The 16,892-nt window shown below is 44.9% G+C and overlaps 1 protein-coding gene across 3 annotated transcripts in view; it reads left to right on the top strand.

Moving 5' to 3' along the window:
• Positions 1 to 16,892, top strand: part of CDHR2 (cadherin related family member 2) — a 370,864-nt gene that overhangs the window by 105,773 nt on the left and 248,199 nt on the right. For all 3 annotated transcript variants that reach the window (XM_073545075.1, XM_073545074.1, XM_073545073.1), the window contains exons 2-3: positions 10,260 to 10,329; positions 13,241 to 13,306. In XM_073545075.1, coding sequence (XP_073401176.1) covers positions 10,278 to 10,329; positions 13,241 to 13,306 — 118 coding nt within the window. In that variant the 5' untranslated portion in view covers positions 10,260 to 10,277. The remainder of the gene's footprint in view (positions 1 to 10,259; positions 10,330 to 13,240; positions 13,307 to 16,892) is intronic.

Below are 16,892 nucleotides of genomic sequence, written 5' to 3' on the forward strand. Positions count from 1 at the left end.
TTCCAATGCTTTACTCATAGTTCACTTGTGCACAGATGCCCGCTTAGTGCCGTGACCTCCAGGTGAGGGGTCCAGCAAACTCCTAGATAGATTGGGATACACCTTTCCAAGACTCCCTTCTGTGTGTTTCCTGTTATGAATGGGTCACCGAGGAGAAAAAAAGCAACGCACGCTAAGTCTCAGAAAACCAGAGAGGTTGGTAACTATGCAGATTGCAGATCCCTGATCTTAACACACAACTAGCAGCAGTCGTGGAGCGTGCCTGCGATGATCCTGGATGCCTCGTCACAACCGGAGAGCTAAATAAGCCTAAAGTAAGAAAAGAGGAAAACTAACTCCCCCAGAGCAGAACCCAAAGGAAAGACAGCCCCCCTCATGTATTGACGGTGAAGCAAGATGAAAACACAAACAAAGGCAGAAAAATAGGCTGAGCAAACGATGGGGCCAAACTAACTTGAAAGGACAGGAAAGGAAAGATACTGTCTGCAATCAGCCAAAAAACCCTACCCAAAATAATGTCCAACACTTCTGATAACAAAATTAACCCTGAAGTCACTAGACTTCTCCCACTATATCAGCACTCTGAAATATTCTGAGACAGAGCAAAAAAGAGGCCAATCTAATAAAGGACAAAAAGGCAAATTGGCAAATACAGATAAATAAGAGTGGAAGTTCAGCACAGCTCACCTGGGCTGGCTGATCACAAAAAAAACTGAGTTGACCAACAAGAGCAAGTGTGAACATTAGCAAAAACAAATTTAACTTGAGAAGACTGGAGCAGAGCTGAAGTCCAAGACCTGAGAAGCAGACTGAATCACCAGCAACTGGATAGGGCGTCGGCTGTCTTATATCCAGTCTGATACTCCAGAGATCCAATCATTATCCTCCTCGTCAGGTGGCAGACCATTACCAATTAAACCAACCTCACTATCTCCTGTCACCACCAGAGGGAGAACGGAAGGAGAACTTCCAGCTGGTGGACCAGAACATGAGCTCATAACAGTACCCCCCCTTGAGGAGGGGTCACCAAACCCTCATGCATGCCACCAGGCCGATCAGGATGGGCCCTGTGAAAAGCACGAACCAATTTATTGGCATTAATATCCCAGGCAGAGACCCAAGAATTATCCTCCTGGCCATAACCCTTCCATTTGACCAAATACTGGAGTCTCCATCTGACCAAACGAGAATCCAATATTTTCTCTACCTCATATTCCACATTACCTTTAACCAAAACAGCGTCAGGAGGTGCCGCCACAGGAACTACTAGCTCAACAAACCTCTTCAACAGTGATTTGTGAAATACGTTATGGATTTTGAACGTAACTGGAAGAGCCAATTGAAAAGAAGCAGGATTTAGAATCTCCAAAATCTTATAAGGTCCAGTAAATCTTGGCTTAAATTTTGGAGATGCAATTTTCATAGGAATATTCTTAGATGACAACCAAACCAAATCACCCACTTTAAACTGGGGACCAATGGTCCTATGCCAGTTGGAAAAACGCTGGGCCTTTTCCTGAGAGAGTGACAACTTATCCACCACTTGGTCCCATATCTGCTGCATTCTCACAATCCCAGTGTCCACACCTGGGCAGGACGAAGATTCCACATGTCCTGAAGAGAATCGAGGATGAAACCCAAAATTACAGAAAAAGGGTGACATCAAAATGGCAGAACTAGCTCTATTGTTCAGCGCAAATTCGGCCAAGGGCAAATATGAGACCTAATCATCTTGATCAGCAGATATAAAACATCTTAGATAAGACTCCAGGGTCTGGTTTGTTCTCTCTGTCTGCCCATTGGTCTGGGGATGAAACGCAGAGGAGAAAGATAACTGAATTCCCAAATTGGAACAAAAGGCTTTCCAAAATCTGGAAACAAACTGGACCCCTCTATCGGACACAATGTTCTCAGGAATCCCATGTAACCGAACCACCTGTTGTAAAAACAAGGGTACCAGCTCAGCGGAAGATGGCAACTTTGGGAGTGGTACAAGATGGACCATCTTCGAAAATCTATCACAAATCACCCAGATAACAGTCATTCTCTGAGAGACAGGAAGATCAGAAATAAAATCCATTGAGATATGGGTCCATGGCCTCTTGGGCACCGGGAGGGGCATCAACAACCCACTAGAACGAGAACAGGGTTTAGACCGAGAACAATTCCCACAGGACTGTACAAAATTCCTGACATCACGAGATAAGGCAGGCCACCAAAATGACCGACTCACCAAATCTCTGGTACCAAAAATACCCGGATGACAAGCCAATGCGGAGCAATAGACTTCAGACATCACTCTCTTTCTCCACTGGTCAGGAACATACAATCTTCCCATAGGGCAACGCTCAGGTTTATCCTCCTGAAATTCCTCCAGGGCGCGTCTCAAATCGGGCGAAATGGCAGAAAGAACTACCCCCTCACCTAGGATAGTAGTAGGCTCAGTCACATTAAGAGAATCAGCAAAGAAACTCCTAGAAAGGGCGTCTGCCTTAACATTCTTAGTGCCCAGAAGAAAAGAGACCACAAAATTAAAACGCGTGAAAAACAAGGCCCATCTAGCCTGTCTAGGATTCAAGCGTTTAGCCGACTCCAGATAAATCAGATTCTTGTGATCAGTGAGGACCACAAATTGATGTCTAGCTCCCTCCAACCAATGTCTCCACTCCTCAAATGCCCATTTCATGGCCAACAATTCCCGATTCCCCACATCATAGTTGCGTTCAGATGGGGAGAACTTTCGAGAAAAGAAGGCACAGGGATTCATCTTAGAAGTCACAGGGTCTTTTTGGGACAAAACAGCTCCTGCACCAATCTCAGAAGCGTCTACCTCCACTGGAAATGGAAGTGAGACATCAGGTTGCTGTAGAACTGGAGCTGAAGTAAATCTCCGCTTAGGCTCCAGAAATGCTGAGACAGCCTCAGGAGACCAATTCAGCACATCAGCTCTCTTCTTGGTCAGATCAGTCAGTGGTATGACAATACTAGAAAAATTACCTATAAATTTATGATAGAAATTAGCAAAACCCAAAAACTTCTGCAGAGCCTTCAAAGAAGTAGGCTGAACCCAATCATAAATGGCCTGTACCTTGGCCGGGTCCATTTCAAAAGTCGATGGAGACAAGATAAATCCCAAAAATGAAATCCTCTGTACACCAAAGAGGCATTTCGATCCCTTAACAAACAGGGAATTCTCCCTCAAAATCCAGAACACAGTTCGGACATGTTCCACATGGGAATCCCAATCACTAGAAAAGATCAAAATATCATCCAGATAGATGATCAAAAACTTATCTTCAAAGTCTCGAAAAATATAATTCATAAAGGACTGGAAGACAGAAGGGGCATTAGAGAGCTCAAAAGGCATCACCAGGTACTCAAAATGTCCCTCCGGAGTATTAAACGCCGTCTTCCATTCATCCCCGTGCTTGATGCGAATAAGATTATACGCCCCCCCTGAGGTCAAGCTTAGTAAACCAGCAGGCACTCTTAACTCTGGAGAATAAATCAGACATCAGAGGTAGCGGGTACTGATATTTAACCGTCATCTTGTTAAGGGAACGATAATCAATACACGGTCTTAATGAACCATCTTTCTTGGCCACAAAAAAAAACCCAGCGCCTAAAGGTGACGAGGATGGTCTAATATGACCCTTCTCCAACGACTCCTTAATATAGGATCGCATAGCATCATGTTCGGGTACAGATAAGTTGAAAAGCCGACCCTTGGGAAATTTGCACCCAGGCATCAACTCAATTGCACAGTCATAACTCCTATGAGGAGGCAAAGATGCAGACTTACTCTCACTAAATACATCAGAGAAATCAGCCAGATAATCAGGAATATAATGAGACTGAGGAGAGGTGGAGAAAACAGGAGCGTCCCAAAGAACACACTGACAACACCAACTCACCAGAGACACAGATTTCCAATCAAAAACTGAGTTATGAGTTTGCAACCAGGGAAAACCCAGAACAATAGTATCATGCAAATTATGCAGCACCAAAAATTTACAATTTTCTTGGTGGTCTGGGGCAACTCGCATTATCACCTGGGTCGAAAACTGAGGTTTATTCTCTGCCAAAGGAGTGGCATCAATACCCCTCAAGGGAATAGGCATCTGCAGAGGCGTCATGGACAAACCACAATGTTTGGCAAAGTCCAAATCCATCAGATTCAGAGCTGCTCCTGAATCCACAAAAGCCTTAGTGGAAAACGTGGACAAGGAGCGGATCAAAGTAATTGCCAAAAGGAACTTAGGTTGTACACTGCCCACAGCAAATGTGTGTGCAAAACATTTCTCTCGTTTAGGGCAGACAGAAATAGTATAGGCGTCTCCACAGAGAAAACACAGCTTATTACGCCTTCTAAACTCCTGATGTTGCGCCCTAGACAATACCCCATCACATTGCATTGCATAGGTTCAGACATTTGTTCAGAAGGTGGCAGCGCCTCCCGTGTAGTTTTACGTTCACGTAAACGCCGATCAACTTGAATGGCTAATGACATAGAGTCATCCAGACCAGAGGGAACAGGAAATCCCACCATAACATCTTTTACGGTCTCTGATAAACCTTTCAGAAAGAGAGCTGCCAGTGCACTATCATTCCATGTAGTAAGGACCGCCCACTTTTGGCATTTTTGACAGTATAACTCTGCAGGATCCTGACCCTGGTTTAATGCCAACAGGGTTCTCTCAGCTTGATCAATAGCATTAGGTTCATCATACAACAACCCCAAGGCTTGAAAAAATGCATCCACATTAGTCAGAATAGGATTTTCAGGTGTCAGAGAAAAAGCCCAATCCTGGGGATCGCCGCGCAGCAAGGAGATGACAATTTTAACCTGCCGCACAGAGCTCCCCGATGAGTTAGGCTTCAAGGTAAGAAGTAATTTACAATTATTCTTAAAATTCAGAAATTTAGACCGATCCCCAGAAAACACATCAAGAGTAGGGATCTTGGGTTCAGCAACATGTGACTGAATGAGGTAGGTAGAAATTCCCTGCACTTCAGCAGCAAGTTGCTCCACACGATCAGACAGTTGCTTAATCTCCATTAGGAGAGAAAAAAAAATCCTCCTATGGCCCCAGAGAAAAAGAGGAAAATATATAAAAAAAAAAATTTGGACACTTTTTTTTTCTTTTAAACAATTGTTTCCTGCTCTTGAGTACCCTAGAATCTGCGGTATGGCTGGTGATTCTGTTATGAATGGGTCACTGAGGAGAAAAAAAGCAACACACGCTAAGTATCAGAATACCAGAGAGGTTGGTAACTATGCAGATTGCAGATCCCTGATCTTAACACACAACTAGCAGCAGTCGTGGAGCGTGCCTACGATGGTCCTGGACACCTCGTCACAACCGGAGAGCTAAATAAGCCTAAAGTAAGAAAAGAGGAAAACTAACTCCCCCAGAGCAGACCCCAAAGGAAAGACAGCCCCCCACATGTATTGACGGTGAAGCAAGATGAAAACACAAACAAAGGCAGAAAAATAGGCTGAGCAAACGATGGGGCCAAACTAACTTGAAAGGACAGGAAAGGAAAGATACTGTCTGCAATCTGCCAAAAAACCCTACCCAAAATAATGTCCAACACTTCTGATAACAAAATTAACCCTGAAGTCACTAGACTTCTCCCACTATATCAGCACTCTGAAATATTCTGAGACAGAGCAAAAAAGAGGCCAATCTAATAAAGGACAGAAAGGCAAATTGGCAAATACAGATAAATAAGAGTGGAAGTTCAGCACAGCCCAGCCCGGCTGGCTGACCACAAAAATAACTGAGTTGACCAACAAGAGCAAGTGTGAACATTAGCAAAAACAAACTTAACTTGAGAAAACTGGAGCAGAGCTGAAGTCCAAGACCTGAGAAGCAGACTGAATCACCAGCAACTGGATAGGGCGTCGGCTGTCTTATATCCAGTCTGATACTCCAGAGATCCAATCATTATCCTCCTCGTCAGGTGGCAGACCATTACCAATTAAACCAACCTCATTACCTCCTGTCACCACCAGAGGGAGAACGGAAGGAGAACTCCCAGCTGGTGGAGCAGAAAATGAGCTCATAACAGTTTCCTTCCTGGCCATCTCACGGCACTGGTTTCCGCCCTCCTGCCCAGCACCTTCGCTGTGTCCCAAGCCAGCAGCCGCTGAGAAGCTGGAATCCTGCATCAGACAAGAATGGGACAACATTCTTCTCCAAAATTCCAATAATTGATCTCTTCACTTACAAGACATTTAAAGACTGTTGTTAAAAGAAGAAGAAATGCTACACAATGGTAGACATAGCCCTGTCATGACTTTTTTGAGATGTGTTGACATTATCAATTTCTAAATGCTTTCATTGTTTTCAAAAGAAGTGGAAAAATGTCTGACTTTCAACATCTGATATGTGTTATAGGTTATGTTGTGAATGAAATATGGCTATAAGAGGTTTCCAAGTCATTGCATTCTTATTTTCTTTTCAATTTACACAGCATTTCATCTTCTTTTGGAATAGAGATTGTATATTGAGCATTGTTTAATTGCCTTTTTTTTACCATTTTTGCAAACTAATGCTCAGAGACAATTACAGTTGCAATCAAAATGATTCAGCCTCCATTGCAAATTAGATTTATTAGCAACATTTACAACCTTCCTGTCGTTAACAATAATCCAATCAAGCAACACAATTTATACAGATCAATACAAGCAATATAACAAATGTTTCTCCAAATTCATCACAATAGACACTATTAATGAATACTGCAGTTTCTGGATTCCTCAACTATCCCATGTCAAGCGTCTTTAGTACTTAGTAGATCTCTTCGACTGCAAACTTGATGCAAAGCAAAACACTAGCTTCTGGCAATTTTCTTGATGAGTGTTAACCCATCCCTCGTTGGCAGTGGCATCTGGGTTGCCCTCCCAGGGCTGTGGGGTACTCGGTACCGGGCCGGTATCAGCGGGATGTGTCACAGCAGCGGGGACCTGTTCCGTGGCCCTGGGCGCCAAGTAATGGGGGGAATATAATGGTTTGAATGTATAGTTAGTGACTCCACCTGGGGTGTTCGGCAAGTGAGATGTTAGGCCGACGCTGCATGCAGATCCTCTGGGGCTGGTGGTGTGTTGCAGCCAAGATGGTGAAGCTCCCACAGGTGGAGCTGTAGCCCCAAGGCAGTGTAGATGTGGGGGAAGAGGAGAGGAACAAGCGGTGTAGAAGCTGGTACCCAGATGTAGCGGGGTTGGATGCATTGGCGCAATAATAAATGGAGGACACCAGGGCTTGCAGTTCCAAAGCTTTACTCACAGTCTGTAGTACAAACAGGTGCCTACCTCCATGCCGTGTCCTCCGGGTCAGGGACTCAGTCAACCTCCAGCAAGATGGAATGCTCCCTTCCAACGCTCTGCCAACATGAGCCTTTCTGAACGTCTCCTCTATAGCGCCTTTAAGTGTGAAGTACTCCCAGTACTGAGTTACACTGAAATGCCTCCTGACAGATGTTCCCAAGAACTCTACTTGTACGGCAGACAGCTGTAGCCTGCTTCGGGGACTCTCTACTCCTGAGTCCCGGCTCACTATCTAAGTTGCTGTTGTGCCCCCAAGTCTTAGATGGGATAAGTGCATTTACAGCCCACTACTCCACCAGTGTCTGCTGCAGAACCATTAGTGTCCATACAACCTCGGGGACCGGGCCCCGGCCTTACGCTTAGAACTTATAGGCAGGGTTCTTCCTCTAACCCACGTCCTCTCTGTTCCCTTTTACTCCTACGTTCCGTACTTGTCTTTCTTTCTTATGTAAGCTCAGGCTTCAGTTCAATGTCTTTCTCCTTCTTTCCTTTCCTGCGCCAGCAGACCCAGGTCACTGAGATCTGCTGCAGCACCTCCTTCCTCCATCCCTCTTCCAGGGATCTTCTTTCCTCACACCTCTCTGAGTGGCTTCCTCTCTCAGACTGACCCACTGACTGACTGAAATTCTAAACCTTCCCACTCTTTTATGTATTCTCAACTCCACCCGCCTCCCAGCACGTTTCGTGTTCCAAGCAGGGAACCACCAAAGGTGCTCTGCTACTCTCTAAGCAAGGAGCCACAATGTGGCTTTGCTGAACTACCGTGTTGTGTGGGGTGCGAGTGTTGGAGCGTGGTCAGAAGCCTCCAACTTACCTGGATGGTGGGGCACCACACCTCAGGAGGAGGTGCAGTACCTCTGTGGCGACTGAGCCTCAGGGGCGCCACACATCCAGTCCACTAATATTCTTGGGCTGTCAAGAAAGTGATCCAAAAAGTTAAAGAGGCTTTACATTTCAAGGAGAGTGTACCCCAAAATCTGTAAAATACCTAAAATAACAAACAGTAGGTACTCACCCTCCCCGGGTGCAGTACTGGCTCTACACCACTACTCAGGTTTTGACTGCAGAGTTGACACCACTTCGACAGCATGCTGTAGTACATCACTGAGCTTAAAGGCTCGGTCAACATAGATAGCATAAGATGCTTTACCCTGTGACTAGCTACAGCATTGATGTGCATTGATATTGTGGTACCCCCAGGAGTATTGTCGCCACAGTGGCATTACCTTCCTCCTAGGGAGTGTGATGTCATGCTTGGAAGCAATAAAGGGTCTCTCTATCAGGTAAATACAACACACAGCACAGTTCCCACTCCAGGCCAGCAGAGGGAGCTCTGAACCAAAACTGGGAAAAGAGCTGCTCTCTGGGTGCCAGGAAGGGGAAATTAGTTAGTTTGTGTGAAACGTGTGTGGACATGAGGAGACGAGCTGGAAGATTGAGCAGAGTTCAGGCTCACCTCTAGCTGTAGCGCATGGTCTGGAGTCCGGTCTCCAAGGTTGTACGGATACTGATGTTCCTGCAGCAGAAACCGGAGGAATAGGAAGCTGTAAATGCTCTGTTCCCACATAAGACTCGGAGGCACAACAGCAACGTGTGAGCCACAAGAAGGAGGCTACAGCTGTCTGTCATACGAGGGAGTTCTAAAAGAGAACAAGCAAGTGGAACTTCAGTGTAACACAGTACTGCAAGTACCTTAGAAAGCGCTAGAAAGGAGAATACACAACCCATCTGCATAGAGAGATTCCTAAGTTGCTTCGAAGCTGGCCAGCCTCTGTTCCATCTGTAATCTGGACCCTGGACTGCACTTACAAAGCACAGTAAAGGTAACGGAAACTGCACCCTGTTGTGCCATTGCATTCTTCCTGCAAACCCTCCAGCACTGCAACATTTCTGTGACAGACACTACACCCTCTTCCTCAACACCTATTACCACTGCCCTGGGACTACAGCTCTACCTGTGGGGAGCGATTACATTTTTCTGCCTTATACCATCTGTCCCAGAGGATCTGCCTGCAGCGTCGGCTTAACCCCTTCATTGCCGAGCACCACAGGTGGCATCTCGTATCATCCACTTATAAACTTTAACCAGCCACTTAACCCCTTTTACATGGACGCCCAGGGCCACGGACCAGGTCACCGCTACTGTGACACTTCCCTCTGAGATCCAATATGACATCACTGCTGTAGCCAAAATATCAGGACCCTAGCAGCGCAGTGAGACTGTGCTGAATCCAGGGAGGTTGAGTACCTGCTCTGTTTGATATTTTAGGCATATTGAAGCATTTGCAGAAAATCCCTTTAAGAGAAGGGATCCCTGCCTTGCACAAACAAAAATGGGAATATAAAGATGAAGAGACATTGGAAGCAAAGTTCAGGGATCCGAAGTTAAAGTAACTTTGACTATACTACCCAGATGTGGCAGAAAGTGGAATTTATTACTGGCTGCTTCCAAATTCCTGAGGAGGCAGGTGGTCAAAAAACCTTACAGTAACTCCAATGACCTGCAGCACGATTTGGTGCAAGCAGGCACTGAGGTTTCAGCTTACACAGTGAAGCTTATACTAAAAGCTAAAGGTCTCCATGCCTGATTTCCAAGACGTATACCTATTTTGACTCAATAGCACAAAGAAGGTCATCTCTAATAAGATTAAAGCACTATAAAATAGCCTCAGAAGTTTTGGTGTTCTTTTCTGTGAATCAATGAAACAAAACTGAAAATCTTCAGGTATATGAATCCTTGTTATGTCTGGTAGAGGGAAAATGAAGCATACGCTGGAAAGAACACCTGGCCTACAGTGACGCATGGTGGTGGCATTGCAAGCTATTACTGCACTGTCTTAAGTTTTTGATACATCATTGTGGAATAAAATGATATGAGACTGAAAGGCAATTTACCTTGACTTTTTATTTTTCCTTCTGACTCTAGGACACTAATGGTGGAACAATGATCTGGATCCTGTGCCTACTCCCTTTGCTCTTATATGGTGCTGGCCAAGGTGAAGGTTTTTTCTTTATTTTAGTCATAAACTGATAAGCTGTTTGAAAATTTTTAGATCCCTCATTCATAATGAATGCTTGCACAAATTCAATATACTCCTATATAAATGAACCATAAAAGCAAGACACATAACACCAAATAATTGATAAATTAGGCTGCAGTGTTTATTAAGGGTAAATAATCCGATTTAGATTGGTATAAAATAAAAAATAATATTCACCTTTCTAGAAGTAAGGAGCTACACATAGCAAACTACTAAACATTTTGACTAAAGTTAAAAACATAGGAGAGAGAGTGGATGCTGGTTTTTATATTATTTCCAAACAGCCATGTACACTGTAACTGCTTCTAGGCTACATGATATAGCGGGGATGCAGGGGAGGAAGTGCTCGTGTTAAAGGAAGGGGGAGTATTTATGCTCTGTTTTAAAATGTTGTGTTGAAAGAAAAGAAAAAAAAAAACAAAGAAAAAGGGGTTACTCCGGTTGAGTAACTCCTATTGTTATTAAAGTAGAGGTAACGGTATGCTAAAAGTTGATTTAATGAGTAGTGTGTGTAAAAAAAAAAATGTGTGTAACAGGTCCTGGGTACGAGCTAGATGTGACAAAGATGCCGACCATGACTCTTTTTAAGTGAAGGACAAAGAGACGAGAGATATCGAACCAGACAGTGGTCCGTCAGTCAGGTCCCCGACACCACGGACACCCCAAATGGATGGGCAGGCGCCAACAATGACCTGGTAGGCGAAAGGCCTCGGTCATGGCGTTCCGGACTGTAGAAAGTAGCAGAAGGGGAGAGTAGTGGGAGGTACACGCCGTAGAGTAGTCCAGGTGTACCTCGCCAACCTGAAAGAAGTTGTCACGTGGCGTGCGCGCCGGTGAGTAGCAGTATGCTGCTCGGAGCATGGTGCTCCCGGTTTAGTTCGGCCCCCCCCGCATTTGGCGGGTTTGGCCCAATAACCGGTCTGACAACAGACTGTGGACAAGCTTCAGGCCGACGTAGGTAGGGAGTACGATTGTTGGGACGACAATAGACAAAGGAAAGAGGAGTGTGGGGAAGGTGACTTGACGGACAGACATGACTGGAAGTAGGAGGGGATGGTTTGTTCACTATAGACGGAGATTGGCAAGGACAGAAGGGTAACAGCTGGGAAAGATAGAAAAGGGAGTGCAGTGCCTAGAATTGACCACAAGATGGCAGGGGGGAGTGTAGTTCAGGACTTGACATCAGCTTAGGGCTTAATAAACCGCTTAGTCATGGGTGGTGGGGAGATAGGAACCCAGGAGGGAAATTCCCGAGGAAGGGGATAAATAGGACAGGACAGGGTTCCAGGCTAGGCTAGTCCCGGGAGGAGCTCAGAAGGAGAAGACTCAGGACAGAAGACGGAGACCGGTGGAAGAGTTCGACCAGGGGACTGACAGGAAAAGACAGTCGTCAGGGGGGTGGCCCTGACACGACGGACCGCAGGACAGACGAGGCCCCGGGGGTACCGATTGGACGACGACCTCGGACAGGTGAAGCGCTGGCGGTAGATAGGTCTTGGACAGCTCCAGCGAAAGATCCACGAGGAACGTCACTACGACAGAAGGAAGGTGAAAGTACCCGGGCCTGAATACGGAGAGCTGTAAAGGAGCTGTGGGGTATGGCTACGGTTGTCAGGAGTACGGCCAATAAACTCGGACCTGTTACAAGCAAAATCTGCCTCCGTCTGTTGTCTGTGTCATCTGTGCGCGGTAAGCGGTGAACCACCCCCTACAAGGACAACCCCTTCTTGAACTAAATGTTTGGCCCATATAATATAATAAAGCCTATATTTTCCTTTTGTGCCGGCGCTGTTCCCTCGGTGGCAGCACTCGCTCTCTCCGGGGTTCTCGTGGGGTGTCGTGTCCCCATCTCCTGATGAAAAAGAAGTCTGTGATTTCTGCAGCTCGGACTTCCTCTTCATGTTCCATTTGTACAAAGGTGGAGACAGTGATGCCAGCTCTGATTGGGAGTTGGTGTCACAACACCGCACGAGAGCCCCAAGGAGAGCGACTGCTGACACCGTGGGAACGGCACCGGCACGGGAGGTGAGTATAGGTTTTATTATTTTATCTTGGTCAAAAATTTAGTTCAAGAAGGTGTTGTCCTAGTAGTGAACAACCGCTTTAACATTCGTGAAAGTAGGTACATTTTTGAACAGGGAGGACAGCAACAGCACTCTTCAGGAGCACAATACTTCCCCGCTTACTATCTTCCTGTTTACCAGGAGGTAGTGCACTCCTGAAAAGTGACAGTTCTAATCAGCGTCATTGTTGCACCGCTGATCTGAATTGTGCTCTCTCTGATAAGAGAAGTAGCTTTGCCTCTGTTATAGAAGGAACATATGGGCACTGAAACTTCTTGGATCCAGCAATCAATATACGTGCAGTAGATGAGTCCCCTACTCATCTATTGTTTCTGCAATATTCGTTGAACACAGCCGAATGTCATTAGAGTCAATGGGAGTAGAAATGACCGAATATGTTCGGAACCAATCATTAAACATACATTCGGCACGAATAGTGCTCGAATATGGTACGAATATGTCAAAATTAGATTCGGGGGCAAACACTGAACAAATTCGCTCATCTCTAGTCATGAAGCACAGAATTCTCAGAACCTTAGCAATTAGTATTTCATGTAGTCGAACTACATAATGAAGCTCATTTATCTAAAATGATAGAAAAGAACAGAAATATGGAAAAAAAAGCAGCCAATCACAATGTAGCTTTAATTTTTCCAAAGCAGATTAAAGAATGAACCCGAAGTGCAGCAACTTTGATTTTTTTTTTTCAAAACCAACAGTTTTCATTTGATATTGTACAATGTAACTTGCCTTGCCGTTCTGTAGTCCATTTCTATAAAATCTAAATGGTAAATGTTTTTCAGTCTCTGCAAACAATCGACCGGTTATTCACGACATTTTTGTAGCAGTATATGAAGATTTACCAATTGGTGAGTGACACTTTGCATAGTATTGTAAATTATTATTGCACTCTATCAATAAAATGGATTGAAATATTCATCTGTCAGATATAACGATGTAGCTTATTTGTGGCTTATTTTTTAAAACCACTTTTTATTTGAACACAGTCATTATATTATATGATGCACAATTTACTGCATATTTTTTTTAAATCAGCATATTTTAATCAGCAATAATATTACATGGGCAAAAGGTGCAAAAGTGCCCTTTTTTTTTAGAAAACTCCTATAGCACCACCAAATGGAAGAGCCGTGGCAGCTGCCATCTGCAGGAGCCCATCTCAGAAGAGCCGTGGCAGCTGCCATCTGCAGGAGCCCATCTCATACCCTCTTGACATATTCACGTACCCACTTCCAAGATTGCTGGGCACTGGTGCATGTCCACTTCCCATTTCTATATCTCTGTACGACATAAGAGTTCATTCAGATGAGTGAAGTGGGTCGCCCCGTCCCAGGGCTGTGGGGTACTCGGTACCGGGCCGGTGTCGGGGGGATGTGTCACAGCAGCGGCGACCCGATCCGTGGCCCTGGGCGCCCAATAATGGGGGATGGTGGTTGTTGTAATAGCTTATATGGATAGTTCGTGATGCCACCTGTGGTGTTCGGCAAGTATGATGTTAGGCCGTCGCTGCATGCAGATCCGCTGGGACTGGTGGTGTGTGCAGCCAAGATGGTGTAGCTCCCCACAGGCGGAGCTGTAGTCCCAGGGCAGTGTAGATGTAGTAATGGCGGGGAGGCGCAAACAGTGTAGGTGTTGGTAACCCAGATGTAGCGGCGTGGGAATAACTGGAGGACAACCGGGCGTGCGGTTCCAAAGCTTTACTCACAGTCTGTAGTTCACACTGGTGCCTGCCTCCGCACTGTGTTGTCCGGGTCAGGGCTCCACCCAACCTCCGGGCAAGATAGGATTCTCCTTCCCAACACTCTGCCAGCATGTACCTTTCCCGATAGTCTCCTCTAATGCGCCTTTAGGTGTGAAGCACCCCTGTACCGTGGTTCCCTGGAGTGCCTCCTGTCTCGGGTCCCTAGGACCCTTACTTGTATGACAAACAGCTGTAGCCTGATCAGGGATCTCTATCTCCAGAGTCCCGGCTCTCTATTAAGGTTGCTGTTGTGTCCCAAGTCTATGATGGGAGTAAGGCGTTAGCGGCTCACTACTCCACCGGTGTCTGCTGCAGAACCATCAGCGTTCATACAACCTCGGGGACCGGGCCCCGCCCTTGCGCTTCTGGACTGGAAGGGTTATCTATCTTTCTTCAACCTGCTTCCCACCGTCCTTCTGTCTCCTTCATTCCGAACTGTTCTATCTTTCTTATGGAAGGTTAGGTTATCAGTCTTGTCAGTCTCCTTCTCTTCCTTCCCCGTGCCAGCAGCCCAGATCACTGGGACCTGCTGCAGCACGTCCTTCAAGCATCCATCCTTCTCCTTCTCCACTCGCTAACCAACCACCCTTAATCCTCACTCTTCCCACTCTTTTGTGTCATCTTACTCCACCCACCTCCCAGCACATCTCGTGTTACGAAGTCAGGGACCACGAAAGGTGCTCTGCTACCTCCCAGAATAAAGCATGGATGGGACCCTGCTGAACTATCCTGTGTGTTGGGTGCAGGTGTGGAGCGTGGTCAAGAGCCCCCACCTTACCCGGATGGTGGGGACTACACCTTAGGTGAAGGTGCAGTACCTCTGTGGCGACTGAAGCCTCAGGGGTGCCACATAAGTATAGGTCCAAATGTTGTACGTATGAAAACCAATATCATACGGACAGCTCACCGACCAGTGCTAGTCAATGGGGTATTTCACATGAATGTTTTTACCAACAGACCACTTTTTGGGTCAGACTCGCCCATGAAGCCCAATTGGTTTGTTAAGAAAATGGATACCATACAAACAGCATCCATTTATTTAAAGATTCAGTGAAATTATTAACATAAGAAACTGTATTTGGCTTTGCATAAGTTTTTATGGTTCATGTACAATATAAAAACGTATGCCATAAGAAAGTAAAAAATGAACATGCAGATAGCATACAGGTGATGAAAATGGACATACAGATGGCATACAGGTGAATAAAATGGACATACAGACGGCATACAGGTGACGAAAATGGACATAAGGATGGCATACAGGTGACAAAAATGGACATACGGATGGCATACAGGTGACAAAAATGGACATACGGATGGCATACAGGTGACAAAAATGGACATACGGATGGCGTACAGGTGACAAAAATGTCCCCCCTGGGAAACTGTAATAAAGTTAAAAAAAGTGTAAAAATATTTTTAAAAAAATCGCTAAATAAATTAAAAAAAAATAAAAAAATTCCCTAATAAATTCATTTTTTGGAAATAAAAAAAACAAAAACGATAAAAGTACACATATTTGGTATCTCCGCGACCGTAACGACCTGCCCAATAAAACTGTCCCATTTGTTAACCTCCTTAGCGAACCCCTTAACCCCTTCACTACCAAGGGTGGTTTGCACGTTAACTCCCGGGCCAATTTTTACAATTCTGACCACTGTCCCTTTATGAAGTAATAACTCTGAAACGCTTCCATGGATCCCGGTTATTCTGACAATGTTTTCTCTTGACATATTGTACTTCATGTTAGTGGTAAAATTTCATTCAAATAACTTGCGTTTATTTGTGAAAAAAACAGAAATTTGGTGAAAATTTTTAAAATTTCGCAATTTTCCAACTTTGAATTTTTATGCCCTTAAATCACAGAGATACGGCACACAAAAAAACTTAATAAATAACATTTCCCACATGTTTACTTTACATCAGCACAATTTTGGAACCAAAATTTTTTTTTGTTAGGAAGTTATAAGGGTTAAAAGTTGACCAGCGATTTCTCATTTTTGCAACACCGTTTTATTTCTACGGACCACATCACATTTGAAGCCACTTTGAGGGGTCTATATGATAGAAAATACCCAAAAGTGACACCATTCTAAAAACTGCATCCCTTAAGGTGCTCAAAACCACATTCAAGAAGTTTATTAACCCTTCAGATGTGTCACAGGAATTTTTTTGAATATTTAAAAAAAAAAATGAACATTTAACTTTTTTTCACAAAATAAATACTTCAGGTTCAATTTTTTTATTTTACCAAGGGTAAGTGGACGCAAAAGTTATTGTGCAGTTTGTCCTGAGTATGCCGATAGCTGATATGTGGGGGGACCGCTGTTTCGGCGCATGGCAGAGCTCAGAATGGAAGGAGCGCCGTTTGACTTTTTCAATGCAAAATTGGCTGGAATTCAGATCGGACGCCATGTCACGTTTGGAGAGCCCCTGATGTACCTAAACAGTGGAAACCCCCCACAAGTGACCCCATTTTGGAAACTAGAGCCCCCTCAAGGAACTTATCTAGATATGTGGTGAGAACTTTGAACCCACAAGGGCTTCACAGAAGTTTATAGCGTACAGCGGTACAATTAAAAAGATCATATTTTTTCCACAAAAATGATCTTTTCACCCCCAATTTTTATTTACCCAACGGTAACAGGACCCTAAATATTATTGTGCAATTTGTCCTGAGTACGCTGATACCC

This window comes from Dendrobates tinctorius, unplaced genomic scaffold (assembly GCF_039654945.1).
Source record: "Dendrobates tinctorius isolate UK_male_01 unplaced genomic scaffold, ASM3965494v1 ptg000139l, whole genome shotgun sequence".
Taxonomy (NCBI): domain Eukaryota; kingdom Metazoa; phylum Chordata; class Amphibia; order Anura; family Dendrobatidae; genus Dendrobates; species Dendrobates tinctorius.